This window comes from Orycteropus afer, unplaced genomic scaffold (assembly GCF_000298275.1).
Source record: "Orycteropus afer afer isolate SDZICR_OR568_19922 unplaced genomic scaffold, OryAfe1.0 scaffold00020, whole genome shotgun sequence".
NCBI lineage: Eukaryota > Metazoa > Chordata > Mammalia > Tubulidentata > Orycteropodidae > Orycteropus > Orycteropus afer.
In genome coordinates this window covers 13223010-13240723 of record NW_006921607.1, presented here as the reverse complement: position 1 = coordinate 13240723, position 17714 = coordinate 13223010, and the positions used below count along the sequence as shown (strand labels likewise).

The window sequence follows — 17714 nt, the reverse complement described above, 5'->3', positions numbered from 1 at the left end:
TTGTTCTCCCTCTTTATGTAGGATCTCCTACATCCCTTCCAAGTGGATGGCACTGGTAGCTGGGCAAGGAGTTTATTCTTACAATTTGGAGGCTTTAAGTCCAAGTTCAAAGTGCCAAGCTCTAGGGGCTGCGTGATAGCCCCTCAGCCTTGGGGTCCAGCTCTGCCTCCTGCTCCCGGCCCACTGGAGCTAGAGGTGTTTCTTCACTCAGACAGCTGCTGGCTGCTGAGGCTGAGAAGTCCTAAGTTGACAAGTAAAAAGGCACAGTCCCGATGTTACCAAACCAGACGGCAGACCATTAACTTAAGTCCATTGTAAGTCCCATGGTCGGCAAAGCATAGCAGGCAGCTGAGCAATGACACTGCTACATGCAGGGTCCAAGTGTGCCATAGGCTAGAGACCATTCCCAAAGCTGCTGCTTATATATGGGAAGCAGACCACATTCCCTAAAGCAGCTACTCAACTGCTTGTGTTGGTCCCACCATGGAGTTGATTGCCATTCTCATCATGGGGAATAACTACCACCAGCTGCCTAGCCGCTCAACCAGGCCTAGCCAAGTTGACACACAAACATAACTACCACAGCAAGTTAGCCAGCTCATTTTCCATTGTTATGTTTGAAAAATTTAATGAATGTGTTTGGTTCAACTCTGTAATAATTGTCTTTTATAGACAAGGTAGTGATTTCTACAGCAAATATTTCATTTGAAGAATAAGCAAATTCTAGCCCTCTCTGAAAAAAATTTTCTAAAATATAAAATACTTCATTCTTTTAATGAAAAAGTAAATAGAATAGTCACGTATCAAAGATGAGTTATCCAATATTTGGAAGAAAGTTGCTGTGCTGTATTCTATATTTTCCTTCCTCAGTAGGAGTGGCATAGGGTATTCTGAAGATGTAGGGCTTAGGTAAGGTGAGTTGTCTCCATTGGGCGAGATCTCAGGTGATTCCTGAGGTCACATTTTCGTAATTAATAGTTTGCAACAAAAAGGAATTTTTGAATTAATTTTTAAGGGACAGTAAGTAATGTCATTTGCCTACTTTTATTCTTTTTTTTTTTCTATTTTTTCATTAAAAACAAAATCATTAACCTCATTTATAAGTTATAAATTATAGTTGTGGAAAATAGATTTTAAAGCTATTAACTATTATAGTCAGTGAGTCAGTACCTAGTAATGAAATCAATATCTTACATGACTGTAGTTATTAGAGGTACAATTAAAAAAGAGTTGACCTAGTTCTACTCAAATACAGCTCTCAAGGATTCCTACCATAATCTGATATCCACGGCCCACTTTTTATTCTTTTTTTATATAATTTTACTGTGGTATAATTCACATACTATACAATTCACTCATTTAAAATATACAAGTTAATGTTTTTAGAAAATTTACAAAGTTTGCACCTATCAACACAATCTAATTTTAGAACATTTTCATCATTCCAAAGAGAAACCACTTACCCATTAGTAATCAATCCTTACTACCTCTCTTTCTTGACAGGCCTAGGTAACCATGCCTTTCTTTATGTATATATTTGTCTATTCTGAACGTTTCCTATAAATTGAGTCATACAGTATATGGTCTTTGGTAACTAACTTCTTTCAGTTAGTATGTTTTTAAAGTTCATCCATGTTGTAGCTGTTGTTGTTGTTGTTGTTATGTGCCATCAAGTCAGACCTGACTCATAGTGACCCCTCCTTGGGTTTCCGAGGCAGTATCACTACGGAAGTAGATTGCCCAGCCTTCCTTCTGAGGAATGGCTGGTGGGTTTGAACTGCCAGCCTTCTGGTTAGCAGTCAAGTGCCTTAAGCACTATGCTACCAGTAGCATGCATCAGTATTTCATTTCTTTTTATAGCTGAATAATTATATTGAATAGATCACATTTTGTTTATCCATCATCTGTTGATGGACATTTGGGTTGTTTCCACTTTTTAATTATTAAGAATAAAGCTGCCGTTAACATACATATCCAGGTTTTTGTGTTAACATGTGTTTGATATTGTCTCATTTCTATATCTAGGAGTTTAATTGCTGGATCATGTAGTAACTCAATGTTTAACCTTTTGAGGAACTGCCAGGTTATTTTCCAAAGCAACAGCAACAATCCCACCAGCAATATATAAAGGTTCCAGTTTTTCTGTGTCTTCACAGGCACTTGTTATTGCTTCTCTCTTTGATTATAGACATCCTAGGGGATGTGAGGTGGTATCTCATTGTAATTTAATTTACATCTCCCTGATTACTTAATGGCAGTGAGTTTGTTTTTTGATTACTAATGATGCTGAACATCCTTTCATGTGCTTATAGACTATTCATGTCTCCTTTGGAAAAATGGCTGTTCAAATCCTTTCCCTATTTTTAAATTGGTTATTTATCTATCACTGAGTTAATTATATGTTACGTGTACAAGTGCCCTTATCAGATATATAATGTGCAATTATTTGCTCCCATCAGTGATTGTTTTTCTCTTTCCTAGTGGTACCCTTGCAGCACAAAAGTTTTTTTTGTAACCCAGCTTATTTTTTCTTTTGTCTTTTGTGCTTTTGGTGTCATATCTTAGAAATTATTGCCTAACCCAAATTTACTATCTTTTATTTATTTATGTTTAGTACCTTTTATTCTTTTTTTTCAATAGTTATTATAATGCTTTTAATATAATTCTTTTTTTTCTTTATTTATTGTGATTTGAGTAAATATTTACAGAGCAAATTCACTTTCCATACAGCAGTTCACATACACTTTGTCTCATGACATTGACCACAATTTACCACAGTATAACAGTTCCCCTCCCACTTCCTCCTGATAGTCACCTCTTCCCTGTGTCCATCCCTCCATTCACTCCTGCCCCCTGTCTCCCTGTGCATAAACAGCCTTTCTTTCTCCTATGATTGTTCTCTCCAAGGAGTGTATCTACCTCAGGTAGCCAGACACCATCTAGTTCTTCTGGTCTCCTAGTTATATAGGCTGCGGATCAGATGGTGTACCAGTCTCTAGGACTAATTGTTTCCATAAATTTTTGGTTTTCTTCATCCTTCTTTGCTCTGGATGCAGAGAGACCCATCGTTGCATCTAGATGGCAGCTTGCTAGCTTTTAAGATCCCAGTCACTACTCGCCAAAATAGGAGGTGGAACAATGTTTTGTGGAGTATGCTATGCCAATTGAGCTTGATGTCCCCTGAGACTATGGTCCCGAGCCCACAGGTTCAACTATTTGGTCCCTCTGGGTAGCTGGCTGTGACCAAGCAGTGACTACAACCTTGCCCCTTGTCAGCTCTACTATACACCTGGGAATTCAGATCATATACATAAACTTATAGGACCCTTGTCCGCAACCCTATACATGTTCTTGGGTACATTACCTGCTTCATAGACATATCTACTAGTTCAGCCTATCCACCCATCTATCTACCCGTATACCCATGTTTGCCTTCACTGACAACACAGGACTGTATGTGCAAAAGTGTTCATCTTTGTTGTCTGTACCTCTCATGTACCTCTGTATGTCTTTTTCTTCCTCAATGCCACCCTACTGATCACTCACATTTGAGTACCTTTTATTCTTAATACAACTTTCTTCATGCTAAATTTAGTTCAGTACTCTCCAAAGCCAGCAGTTATATAATGAGGAGGAAGTGCGGTGTCTGACATCACAAGTACTAATTTGTCAAATGTATATATGACTCTGAAGAGAATGAAATGCCTACTTTATGTAGCTTCTTTTACCTTACTAGGGTAGATGATAGAATCACCACCTTTGAATTCTTTGTGAATGGTTATCTCTACTTTTTGTTCTGGGAGATATGAACCAACTTCTTCTCTTTTTTCATTCCTCCTCCACTCCCTAAGCTGGACATGTAAACATAGATTTCATTATTTTTCTTAGAGGGCAGAGATGATGACTTACTCATTTCTACCCACAGTGCTTGGCATCTACAGTAGGAACAATAGGATTGTTTTATCCTCCTTGGTTAGTAACGCAACAGAGTATCATATAGCCTTCAAAAGTGACAAGTTGACCATGTGACTCTTCAAGGATTGTAAACAATGATCAAAACACCTTAATATGCATAGTAAGAGTTGGGAAGGGAATGTGAAATATTTCCTAATATTTACAGCAACCCAATATCCAACATTAAGGGAAGAAATTAAGGGAAGGGAAAGTTTTGGTTCATCACTGAAATGAAAACATTAGAAATATAATTATTACGATTGTAAAAACACTAGGAAATGTTTATGATGCAAAAAGAGAAAGCATATATTATGATGTTAACTAAAAATAATCTGTTGTTCACTGAGTTCTTTATTTTTTTTATAAAGTTGCTTATATTTATTATGTTTTTGCATACTAAAAGTAAAGTAAATGTTCTTACATCCTGAAAAATGGAAAGTGAGGACATTTAGGCCCTTAAATGGATTAAAAGTAGATTTTTTTTTTTTTTTTTGATAACCCTTAATAATAAAATAGAGTCTTATTTGTAGTGATTTTATTGATCCATTATAAAGTAGAAAGAAAAGACCAATGTAAGATTTTCAAATATTTTGAGATTATTGAATTTTCCTTTGCCCAATGTGGACATTTATAGGGTTGAATTATGACATTCATGGTTCCTTCTATTCTTTAGATGTTTCTGGTATAGTATTGTTATTGTTATTAGTTGCCATTGAGTAGAGGTAATCAAATTTGGTATAGTTTATAATAATCATAAAGCATTTTTAAATTTTCAATTCTTAAAAATTTTCTTGTGGTAAAAACATATACACCAAGACATTCACCAACATAACAACTTCCACATTTATAGCTCAGGGACATTGATGGCATTTTTCATGTTGTGCCACCATTATTGCTATCTTTTTTCAAAATATTCCACCATCATTAGCATAAACTCAATACCCCACAAACAAAAGCTTCACCTTCCCCCTCCCTCCTACCCCTAGTAACCACTAATAATCTTTGTTATATATATATATATATATATATATATATATATATATATATATATATATATATATTTTTTTTTTTTTTTTCAAACCTATCTGGAAATTTTCCCTCTCCTCCTCTCCCATCCCTGGTAACCAACAAAGAAAGTTTCCCTCCATATATAAACTTTCCCTTGACTTTTTTACAATAGTGGTCTGATACAATATTAATCCTTCTGTTATTGACTTATTTCACTGAACATGGTGTCCTCCAAGTTCATCCACCTTAATGCGGTATTTTGCAGATTCTAATTATTCTTTAGTGTTGCATAGTATTCTGTTGTGTGTATATATACCAGTTTGGTTATCCATTCCTCCATTGATGAGCATTTAGATTGTTTCTATCTCTTTGCTATTGTGAATAATGCTGCAATGAAAATTGGTGGGCATTTATCTATTCATGTCCTGGCTATCACGTCTTTAGGACATATACCTAGTAATGAGATTGCTGAATCAAATGGTATTACTATTCCCAGCTTTTTAAGGAATCGCCATACCAATTTCCACAGTGGTTATATAATTTTACAGTCCCACCAGCAGTGTATGAAAGTCCCATTCTTTCCACATCCTCGCCAGCATTTGTTATTTTCTGTCGTGTTCAACTTTGCTGTTAGTGCTGGAGTGAGGTGGTATCTCATTGTTTTGATTTGCATCTCTCTAATAGCTAATGATCATGAGCATTTCTTCATGTGCTTTTTGTTGGCTGCCTAAATATCTTTGGTGAAGTGTCTGTTCGTGTCTGCCCATTTTTAAATTGGATTGTTAGTCTTTTGATGTTGACGTGTTGGAGTTTTCTATAAATTTTAGGGATAAGTTCCTTGTCAGATATGTTGTTGCTGAATATTTTTTCCAAATCTGTAGGTTCTCATTTTACTCTTTTGGAGAAGACTTTTGATGCACATAAGAATTTATTTTTAGAAGTTCCCAGTCATCTAGTTTATGTTCTAATGTTTGTGCATTTTGGATTATGCTTGATAGTTTATTTATACCATAATTAGGGCCCCTAAGTTTGCACCTATTTTTTTTTTTATGAACTTTATAGTTTTAGGTTTCACATTTAAGTCTTTGACCCATCTGGAGTTATTTTTGTGTGTAGTGTGAGGTATGGGTCTTGTTTCATTTTTCTGCAAATGGGTATCCAGTTTTGCCAGCAACGTTTGTTCAGGAGACCATCTCTTCCCCATATAATAGATTTCAGCCCTTTGTCAAAGATCACATGACTATAGGTACGTGGATCTATTTCTGGGTTCTCAATTCAGTTCCACAGGTCTGTGTGTCTGTTATTGTACAAATTCCAGGCTGTTTTGACTACTGTGGCTGTATAGTAGGTTTTGAGATCTGGGAGTGTAAGACTTCCTGCTTTTTTCTTCTTCAGTAGCTCTTTGTTTATCTGAGGTCTTTTTCCTAATAATCAATTTATAGAGCAAGGTGAAAAATATTAATCCTCACCAAACATGTTAATATATACATGTTGTTTAACAAAGTTATAAATTCTAATCATTACTTGATTCAGGCTGTCCGTACCCAAGTTGAGTTATTTTGAAAAGAATTGACTTCCTTCTAACCATCATCTTCAAATTTTGGACCAGATGATCTTAAAGCTTCTTTATAGCATTGAGCTTCTGTAATTCATATTTTACATATTTCTGTGTACTGACATGGTCTACTTTAAACATAATAGTCCAGCATGTTAGCACATACTACTTTGCAAAAGCAGTTCAGCCGTGGTCATTCAGAACATGTTTGAGTTCCTATAGTATGTCAGGCAATATGCTTTGTGATGGATTCTGAGGATATAGCAATAAACAAGACAGACAAGGTCCTTTACCAACAGAACTCTACATACTTTTAAGTCACTTCATGGAGCAATTTCAAGCATCTGGAAAATCATAGCTTAGATAACTTATCTAACTTTTTTATGCTGTAGCCTTCTCTTTAAAAGGCCATTATTGTGGAGAGTATAGAAAATTGTATCTTTATTTAAAAATAGATAGAGGGAGATGGGTATTATGTACAGAACCAACAGCCAACATTATTCTCAATGGAGAGAGACTGAAACTATTCCCCTTGTGAATGGCAACCAAACAAAGTTGTCTTCTGTCACCACTTCTATTCAACATTGTATTGGAAGTCCTAGCCAGGGCAATAAGGCAAGAAAGGGAAATCAAAGGCATCCAGATTGGTAAGGAAGAAGTAAAACTATCCCTGTTTGTTGATGATATGATCCTATAGCTAGGAAACCCAAGAAACTCAGCAAGAAAACTACTGGAACTAATTTAGAGATTTTGGATAGTGGAATACAAGATCAACATACAAAAGTCAGTTGGATACCTCTATGCCAATAAAGAGATTGCTTAAAAGGAAATAAGTAAATCAATACTATTTACATTAGCTACCAAAATAATAAAATACTTGGTAATAAATATTACCAGAGACACAAAAGACTTGTAGAAAGAAAACTACAAATCACTACTCCAAGAAACCATAAGAGATCTACATAAATGGAAGAACATACCTTGCTCGTGGATAGGAAGATTGAACATTGTGAAAATGTCAATTCTACCCAAAGCAATCTATGCATTCAATGCAATCCCAATCCAGATCCCATCAACATTCTTTAAGGATATGGAAAAACCAGTCACTAACTATATGGAAAGGAAAGAGACCTTGGATCAGCAAAGCACTATTGAAGAAGAACAAAATAGGAGGTCTCACACTGCCAGATCTCAAAACCTACTGTATAGCCACAGTAGTCAAAACTGCCTGATATTTGTACAATGACAGACATATAGACCAATGGAATAGAATTGAGAACCCAGAAATAGATCCATGTACCTATGGTCAGCTGATCTTTGACAAAAGGCCAAAATCCATTAAGTGAGGAAGAGATTATCTGTTTAACAAATGGTGCTGGCAAAACTTGTTATCCATTTGCAGAGAAATGAAACAAGATCCTCGTACCATACACAAAAACTAACTCCAGATAGATCAAAGACTTAAATGTGAAACCTAAGACTATAAAGTTCATCAGGGCAAAAATAGGGGCAAACTTAGGGGCCCTATTGATGGCACAAATAGACTATCAAGCATAACCCAAAATGCACAAACATTAGAAGATAAACAGGTGATTGAGGCCTTCTAAAAATTAAATGTTTATATGCTTCAAAAAGTTTCTCCAAAAGAGTAAAAAGAGGACCTACAGATTTGGAAAAAATTAGTAATGATATATCTAACAAGTGACTTATCTCTAAAATTTATAGAAAACACCAGTATGTCAACATCAAAAAAACAAACAATCTCATTTAAAAATGGGCAGAAGAAAAAAAATAAAATGGGCAGAAGACATGAATAGACACTTCACTAAGGAGGATATTCAAGCGGCCAACAAACATATGAAGAAATGCTCACGATCATTAGCTATTAGAGAGATGCAAATCAAAACAGCAAAATACCATCTCACCCCAGCACTAACAGCAAAATTGAACAAGACAGAAAATAATAAATGCTGGTGAGGATGTGGAGGGAATGGGACTTTCATACTGCTGGTGGGACTGTAAAATGATATAACCACTATGGAAATCAGTATGGCAATTCCTTAAAAAGCTGGGAATAATAATACCATTTGATCCAGCAATCCCATTTCTAGGTTATATGTCCTAAAGTGAGAGCCAGGACGTAAACAGATATATGCACACCCATGTTCATTACAGCACTATTCACAATAGCAAAGAGATGGAAAGTGCCCATCAACAGAAGAATGGATAACCAAACTAGGGTATGTACACACAGTAGAATACTATGCAACACTAAAAAATGATGTAGAATCTGCAAAATACTGCATAAGGTGGATGAACTTGGAGGACACTGTGCTGAGTGAAATACAGAAGGAGAAATATTAGTTCACTATTGTAAGAAGTCAAGGAAAGGTTTACATATGGAAGGAAACTTTCTTTGTTGGTTACCAGGGGTAGGAGAGGAGTGGAGGGAGCACTGCTAGATAGGTAGAAACAAGTATTGATTTGGGTGAAGGGAAAGGCAATATTACCAAAATTGAGTGACCATCACAGTAGCACTAAGGAAAATGAAGACACAGAGTGGTACACAAGAGGTACAGACAACAAAGATAAACCCTTTTACATACACAGTACTGTGTTACCAGTGAAAACAAACACTAATCTGTGGGTAAATAGATGGGTAGACAGGCTGAATGATCAGGTGTGTCTAGGCAAAAAGGAATATACCCACCACCATATATAGGTTGACAGACAATATTTCTACATATGTTTTATATGTGCTGTAAGAATGTCCATATATATAATAGAGCTAACAAGGTGTGAGTATTTGGACCTGTGGGCTCTAGACTATAGTTGCAAGGGATATCAAGCTCAATTAGCATAACATACTACACAAAAACATCACTCTCCATCTATTTTGGTGAGTAGCAACTGGGGCCTTAAAAGCTTGCAAGCGGCCATCTAAATGCAACAATGGGTCTTTCCTTGTCCAGAGCAAAGAATTAAGAAAACCAAAGATGCAAAGAAACAATTAATCCAAGGGACTAGTGGACAATGCAAACCTCAGCCTATATGACCATGAGACAGAAGAACTAGATGGTGCCCAGCTACCACTGTCAACCACTCAGAAAGGGATCAGTGCAAGAGATCCTGGATAGGGTGGGAGAACAATGTGGAATAAAACTCAAAATCATAAAAAGACCGGGTTTACTGGTCTGATAGAGCCTGGTAGGACCCCTGAGACTATGGCTCCTAGTTACCATTCAGGTCTGGAATTGAATTTGGCTTCCAGCCAAACAGTAGACAGGTATATAGGTTGAACATTTATATCATGCAGATACACTCCTTAGAATGATCAGTCATGGGAGAACCAAACCCACTGACATCGAAGTGGATTCGACTCATAGCGACCCCTCCTTGGGTTTCCAAGGCGGTATTACTGCGGAAGTAGATTGCCCCATCTTCCTTCCGAGGAGTGGCTGGTGGGTTTGAACCACCAGCCTTCTGGTTAGCAGTCAAATGCCTTAGGCACTACACCACCAGAGCCCCCCGTGGGAGAACAGAAGGGCAGTATTTGCACAGGGAAACAGCTCAGGAGGCAGGAATGCATAGGAAAGCAGAATACAGATAAGAGGTAACTATAGTACATTGATGGGGAATTGCAGTCAATGTCATGAAACAAAATGTGTATGAACTTCTGTATGGAAAATGAATTTACTCTGTAAACTTTTACCCAAGTCACAATAAAAATTAAAAAAAAAATTATATTAAATCTTCACCTATATATTTAAAGCCCCTGTTTAAAGTAGGAGTAATGAATAGTTGCAACATGTATCTTTACTAACTATAAGTAAATGTTTCTGAGTGACATTAAATAATACAGAATTTTATTTTCCTACTTGCGATTTCATCTTATCTGTATGGAAGGAGAAGGAGCTCTGGTAGCACAGTGTCTAAGGCATCTGACTGCTAACCAGAAGGTTGGTGGTTCAAACCCACCAACCACTCCATGGAAGCAAGACTGGACAATCTATTTCCATAAAGATTTACCACCTCAGAAACCCAATGGGAGTTGCTATATGAGTCAGAATTGACTCAATGGCAGTCTGTTTGGTTTTGGTTTATATGGAAGGAAGGTTTCTTTTTTATATTTAAGGATGCTAGTGATTAGTACTATATAGCTATATATGTTTTTTCAATTTAGACATATAATAATATGACTTCATTGAACCAATTGAATATCTTTAAATCTCACTTGAATAGAAGACTAACCATTAAAGGCTAATTAAATCATATGCATAATTAAAGTATTGCAATCATTGTCTTTCTGTTACCAGAAGCCAGTAAGAGGAAGTAAAGTATATTTAGATGTAAAGTATACTTAGATGTAATACACTTGATCTGTCTGATAATGATAGTAAATAAGAGTATGATATTAAGATCTTGTCATTTCCCTAAGTATTATTCTTACTTGAACAATTAAATAGCTTTGACTTTTGTGTATAATTAGGAATGGCTGCACACGAACTTTATGTGGAGTTGTGTATTGTTTCTTATATTAATTTAAGCATAATTTTCTAGGTTATTAATGATCCTATCCATGGCCACTTTGAGCTCCACCCTCTCCTCATGCGAATCATTGACACACCTCAGTTTCAGCGGCTTCGATACATAAAACAGTTGGGAGGCGGTTACTATGTATTCCCAGGAGCTTCACACAACCGATTTGAGCACAGTCTGGGGTAAGAGGGAATTGGGAGTGGGGAAATAATACCATTACCTCCTCTGACTCAAGAAATAACCAAAACCAAACTCACAGCCATCGAGTCAGTTCTGACTCATAGCGACCCCTTCTTTGGTTTCTGAGGGGGTATCACTACATAAGTAGATTGCCCAATCTTCCTTCCAAGGAGTGGCTGGTGGGTTTGAACTGCCAACATTCTGGTTAGCAGTCAAATGCCTTGGGCTTTACACTGTGTCATTTTATCACGTAGAGAATAAATAACTTTATAAAATGGTAGTAATACCCTTATTGTATTGATAAGAAAATTGAGGCTTTTGGTATACCTTACTATATTTTATATATTCTTATAAGCCTCCTGAGATCCTTCCTGGAAAGATAATGAAAGTATTTATTGAAAGATCAATTGTATGAAATATTTGTGTATGAGTTAGAAATTAAAAAGAAAACTTATTTAAAAGCTGATATTGTTGGTAAATGATGTAGCCAATCCTATATGTTTGATTTGTAAAAATTTTTCTGTGTCCTTATTTTGTCTCATATAGAATTCTCCTTTGAAACAGATCATTTCCTTACCTAAGAGGAAATGTATGTCAGAAAAGCTTTCACAAGCTTAGACAAGGTACCACCTTCATTATGTGCAATTCAGTTGAGATTTTGATCTGTATTTCCATTATAAAATGTAGAGCCAGGAGGACATGGGAAGGGAAGAACTGGGCAGTTTTTCAGATTTTCATGAAATACTTAGAGTGCTTTACTTTGTTGTTTTAAAACATTTATCATTAGCCAGAATAAGTAGGTATGTACTCAGTGTTCATTTATTCATTGACAACTATTTAGTAAACACTCACCAGGCCTACTAAACCACAACAAGATAGAAATTATCTCCACTTTCATGGAGCTCAAAAATGATTTTGTGTATGTTCTTGCCCAGTTCTGAAATAGGCTATTCTGCCCTAGAGATGCATTAAGATGTTTCAGAAAACATATTATAGCTTTTGGACACCACCGATATCACTCATGTTCTCAAATGGAGGAGTGACACTTTGTTTTCTTTGCTGTGCAGGGTAGGGTATCTAGCAGGATGTCTAGTTCGTGCGCTGCAAGAAAAACAACCAGAGCTGCAGATAAGTGAGCGGGATATGCTCTGTGTTCAGATTGCGGGGCTTTGTCACGATCTCGGTAAGCAGCACAAAAGGCCAAAGCTGTTACGTAAAACCGTCACCTAGGTTACCTCTCTTTGAAGTAGGAGAATCAAGCTAACCAAGAGAAAAATGGAGGTTCTGTTTTAATTCTTTACTATCAATATAAATGTGTCAATCCTTCTTCCAAGAATGATTCATAATCCAAAAGCCAAACCCATTGCTGTTAAGTCGATTCCAACTCGTAAGGACCAACCATGTTAACAATTGTGAGGATGGCGCAGGATCAAGCAGTGTTTTGTGATGTACATGGGTTGCTATGAGTTGGAAGCAACTCGACAGTACCTAACAAAAAAACAGCACAACTGCCCCATATGGTCTCAAAGGCTATAAATCTTTACAGAAGCAGACTGCCTCATCTTCCACATCATAAACCTCAACTATTTTTTATTCCCCTCCCCAACCTCAACTATTTTTATTTTATTACCTTGTAGTCTTTCAGTGACTGTCTCATGTTAAACATCTTTGCTATTATTTGTAAGAAAGAACTTTTTTTTTTTCATTTTTATTGTGATTTGGGTGAAATTTTACAGAGCAGATTCATTTTGCATACAGCAGTTCATACACATTTTGTTTCATGACTTTGACTGCCATTGCCCACAATATAACAGCTCTCTTCCCACTTCCTCCCCATAGTTACCTCTTCTTTGTGTCCTTCTCTCACATGCACCCCTGCCTCCACCCCTAGCTGTCTCCCTGTGCAAACATTGCCCTTCTATTCTCCCATGGTTGATCGCTCCAAGGAGTGTTCTACCTGATGTAAATGTTCACCCCATATGCCTATCTGTTGTTTTGCTGGAAGCCACAGGAATGAGTTCAATTTTAGACCTGAAAGGTAACTGTGGGCCATAGTCTCAGGGGTCTCACTGGGCTCTATCAGACCAGAAAACCTGGTCTTCTTTTATGATTTTGAGTAAGAAAGGACTTTCTGATGATGAGGTTTTCTGACCACTCTGTTTAGAATGATGTGAATTTGATTTTTCTTTTTTCCTTTACATACAAAGGAAAATTGCCATTTTCCCTTTACATACTTTGTCAAATCAAATTCATTCTTTGTATACCAAGAATACCTAGTCTGATTTAGCTGATGAATATATTAAGAAAACTCCTTTTCTTCGTGGACCATGTGAAGTCTTGTCCAGTTGAATACAAATAGTAGAATGTCATCCCTTTCCTTTGACAAAGAGGAAAGGTACTATCCCTGACACATTTAATCCCAAGAGTTTCTATCTTTATCCTTGTAGTTAATTTCTACCTACTAGAAAAGCCTGAGAGTTAGTGTTTGGGGACATGTCTCTGTTTCAGTAACCATATACTTAAAAGGAGTAGGTAGGATTACTCTCTTCTGTAAATCACCCTGAAGAGTTCATTACCCTAGAAGATCTCAGTAGGACCAGTGCCACCCTCTAGATAATAAATTTGACAGATTTTTGGCAATTTTGAGAGGGAATCATCCGGAAACCTTCACTAGTACCCAGAAGTCTAAGCTCTGCAGTAATGAATATTTATACACAGACTGACAGTACATAGAAGGCCCAGCCCTGGTCCAGGTCATTTGTCTCAGACCAGAAATTCTCAATTCTATGGAAATCCTAACAATTCCAAGTTGTTCCCCAACAGAGTTTCAAATTATTAAATGTTGTAGAATTTTCAAATTACTTATGAATAATAAGGAGCTCTGGTGGTGTAATGGGTAAGGCATTTGGCTCTAACCAGAAGGTCAGCAGTCAAACCTGCAAGCCGCTCCATAGATAGATGAGGCAATCTACTTCTGTAAAGATTTACAGCCTTGGAAACCCGATGGGATTTGCTTTGAGTCAGAATTGACTCAATGGCAATGGGTTTGGGTTTTTTGTTTGTTTTATGAATAAGTAAGATAAACCAGTCATCTTTAGACACTTTTGATTTCCTTTGTCATCAATAGGAGCTCTGGTGGCATAATGCCTAAGGCATATTGACTGCTAACCAGAAGCCTGGTGGTTCAAACCCACCAGCCACTCCTCAGAAAGAAGATTGGGCAATCTACTTCCATAGTGATACCGCCTCGGAAACCCAAGGAAGGGTTGCTATAAGTCAGATCCGACTCGATGGCAGTGAGTTTTTTTTTTTTTTTTTTTAAATGACATCAATAAAAAAATTTAGTTACAGCCTCTATGTGTATATTTATTCTAAAATATATATATTATAAAACTGCATAAAAATAGATGTTTTTAAAGGATGAGAGTTAATAAAATGAAGTTCTAGTATTCTTCTTTCTGTACCCTAGTGGTAGTTTATCCTAAAACTTATGTTCTAATCCACAAATACTCCATCTGAAGATTCTAAAAGTTAACATGACTTTCATATTAACATTCCTTGTAGTTACACAAAACTGTCTTTTCATCACGTTTGTGTAAGCTCTGGGGACTCTGAGACTCCTCTCTGGGGAGCTTGCTTTTCTCTATGGTCTGTGTCCTGTTCTCTTGTTTTAGAAAATAGGAGGGAAGCATTGTCCCCTTTGTGATGTATTTCTAGATTATTAATTTCTGTTGATAGGCATATTGAAGTAAATAGAAAATGAATCCCCTTTTTACAAACATTTTTCTTGTTTGTAAGGCTCCTTTTGTTTTTAAGGTCATGGACCATTTTCTCACTTGTTTGATGGAAGATTTATTCCACTTGCTCGCCCAGAGGTAAAATGGACGGTATGTATTCATATATTCAATATGTAATAAAAAGAAAAACTATTTGAGAGGGTTATTAAATTATCTGTTTGGTTCCACTGTTGTGTTATAGTATATTTCCCATTATAGTTTTCAGAGTGGTGTGTGTGTGTGTGTGTGTGTGTGTGTTTTTGTATGTGGTTATTAGTTGCCACCGAGTCAAACCCAACTCATAGCAACCTCATGTACAACAGAATGAAACGCGGCCCTGTCCTGTGCCATCCTCACAGTCATTGCTATGTTGAGCGCGTTGCTGCAGGCACAGTGTCAATCCATTTCGTTGAGTGTCTTCCTCCTTCTACCAAGCATCATATTGTTCTCCAGGAAATGGCCCTCCTGATAACACAACCAAAGTATGAGAGCTGAAGTGTCACCATCCTTACTTCTAAGGAGCATTCTGCTTGTACTTCTTTATTTTTTCTTTCAGTTGTGATTTGGGTGAAAGTTTACAGAACAAATTCATTTTCCATACAGCAGTTCATATACTGCTTGTACTTCTTCCAAGATAGATTTGTTTGTTCTTCTGGCAATCCATGATACATTCAATATTCTTTGCCAACACCTTCATTTGAGTGTATCAATTCTTCTTCAGTCTTCCTTATTCATTGTCCAGGTTTCACATGCATATAAGGTGATTGAAAATACCGTGGCTTAGGTCAGGCACACCTTAGTCTTCAACGTGATATCTTTGCTCTTTAAAACTTTAAAGAGGTCTTTTGTAGCAGATTTCCCAATGCACTATATTGTTTGATTGCTCAACTGTTACTTCCCTGGGCATTTATTATGGAACCAAATCCTTGATAACGTCTACCTTTTGTCCATTTATCCTGATATTGCTTATTGGTCCAGTTGGGAAAATTTTTTGCTTTTTTTATATTGAGGTATAACCCATACTGAAGGCTGTCATCTTTGATCTTCACTAGTAAATATTTCAAGTCTTCTTCACTTTTAAGAAGCAGAATTGTATCATCTGCATATCACAGATTGTTAGTCTTTTACCATTTCTGATGATGTGTTCTTCATATAGTCCAACTTCTTGGATTATTTGCTCAATATACACATTGAATAAGTATGGTGGCAGGATACAACCTTGACACACACCTTTCCTAATTTTAAACCACACAATATCCCCTTGTTCTGTTTGAACAACTGTCTCTTGATCTGTGTACAAGTACCTCATGAGCACAGTTAAGTATTCTGGAATTCCTATTATTCACAAAGTTATCCATAATTTGTTATGATCTACACAGTTGAATGCCTCTGCATTGTCAATAAAACACAGGTAAATATCTTTCTGGTATTCTCTGCTTTCAGCCAAGATCCATCTGACATCAGCAATCATATCCCTTGTTCCACAGCCTCTTCTGAATCTAGCTTGAATATCTGGCAGTTCCCTTTCTATGTACCCTGCAACTGTTTTTGAATTATAATCAACAAAATTTTACTTGCTTGAGCCCACAGAGTCACTATGAGTTGGAATTGATTTGACAGCAGTGGGTTTGGTTTGGGAATGGACTAGAGTCTATAACAGATCATATTCTGACTTTTTCTAGCATGAACAGGGCTCAGTCAAGATGTTTGAGCATCTAGTTGATTCTAATGGACTCAGAGAAGTCATGGAACACTATGGTCTCATCCCTGAAGAAGATATTTGTTTTATCAAGGAACAAATTACAGGACCTCTTGAATTCCCAATCCAAGAATCTTTGGTAAGTTTGTTTGCAGCTTAATTTGAATGGATATATGCTTTTCATCTAGTCTTTTCTTGACTCCTTCAAAGCTACACATTTGCCTATTTTAGAGGGACTAAGTGATCAAATACATAAATTATATATTTCTACTGTCTAATTCAAAAAAATAGAAGACATACTTTATTTGCCTCTTAATTGAGTTATTTAAAAATATCCCCCCAAAGTAAGAGTATATATAAATCTTTTTTTTTAATAAATATGTATATAATATTTTACATACAAACCTAAAGTAACTTGGTTTAGAAATGTAAAAGTATATTTCATTTATCCATTAAAATTAACATATATGTACTATTAAAATATACGAAGACCTAGAAAAGGGTTGGATGTCTTCAAAAGAAAATCTGTTTTGTTTCTTTTGGGATCTTTTGTATTTCCTTTTTTTTTTTTTTAAATTAAAAAAGCAGTTGGAAAATAATTACCCTGATATTGTTAGGGTTTTTTTTCCCTCAAATATGCATAACTTTACTTTTAAAATGTAATATAAAGAAATGGAATTTGTAGCAAATGTCTTATTTTTAAAAAAATGAGCCTCCAAAAATATTTTGAACACTGTATATCATTTAGACTAAGTGTGTAGCTACTTTAAGATAGTACTGTTTTGGATCCATTAATTCAAACATTATCATTTAAATAACCTTCTTAATACTTTATAGTTAGCGCTTTTATTTATTTTAAAAAAAAGATGGCGGCAAGATGGCAGACTAGGCAGAAGGACTGCACAGACGCTCTTCAACAAAGAAAAGGGAAACCAATTAACACAGACACAGAAGATAATCTTGGACCCCTGAGCCTTGAAGGGAAGGATACAAAAGTGGACTA

General features: G+C 36.2%; 1 protein-coding gene across 1 annotated transcript in view; it reads left to right on the top strand.

The window, feature by feature from the left end:
- Positions 1 to 17714, top strand: part of LOC103191862 (deoxynucleoside triphosphate triphosphohydrolase SAMHD1) — a 70408-nt gene that overhangs the window by 18900 nt on the left and 33794 nt on the right. Inside the window, 4 exon segments of the mRNA XM_042783606.1 lie at positions 11078 to 11238; positions 12304 to 12419; positions 15053 to 15123; positions 16695 to 16850. Of these exon segments, the coding sequence (XP_042639540.1) occupies positions 11078 to 11238; positions 12304 to 12419; positions 15053 to 15123; positions 16695 to 16850 (504 nt within the window).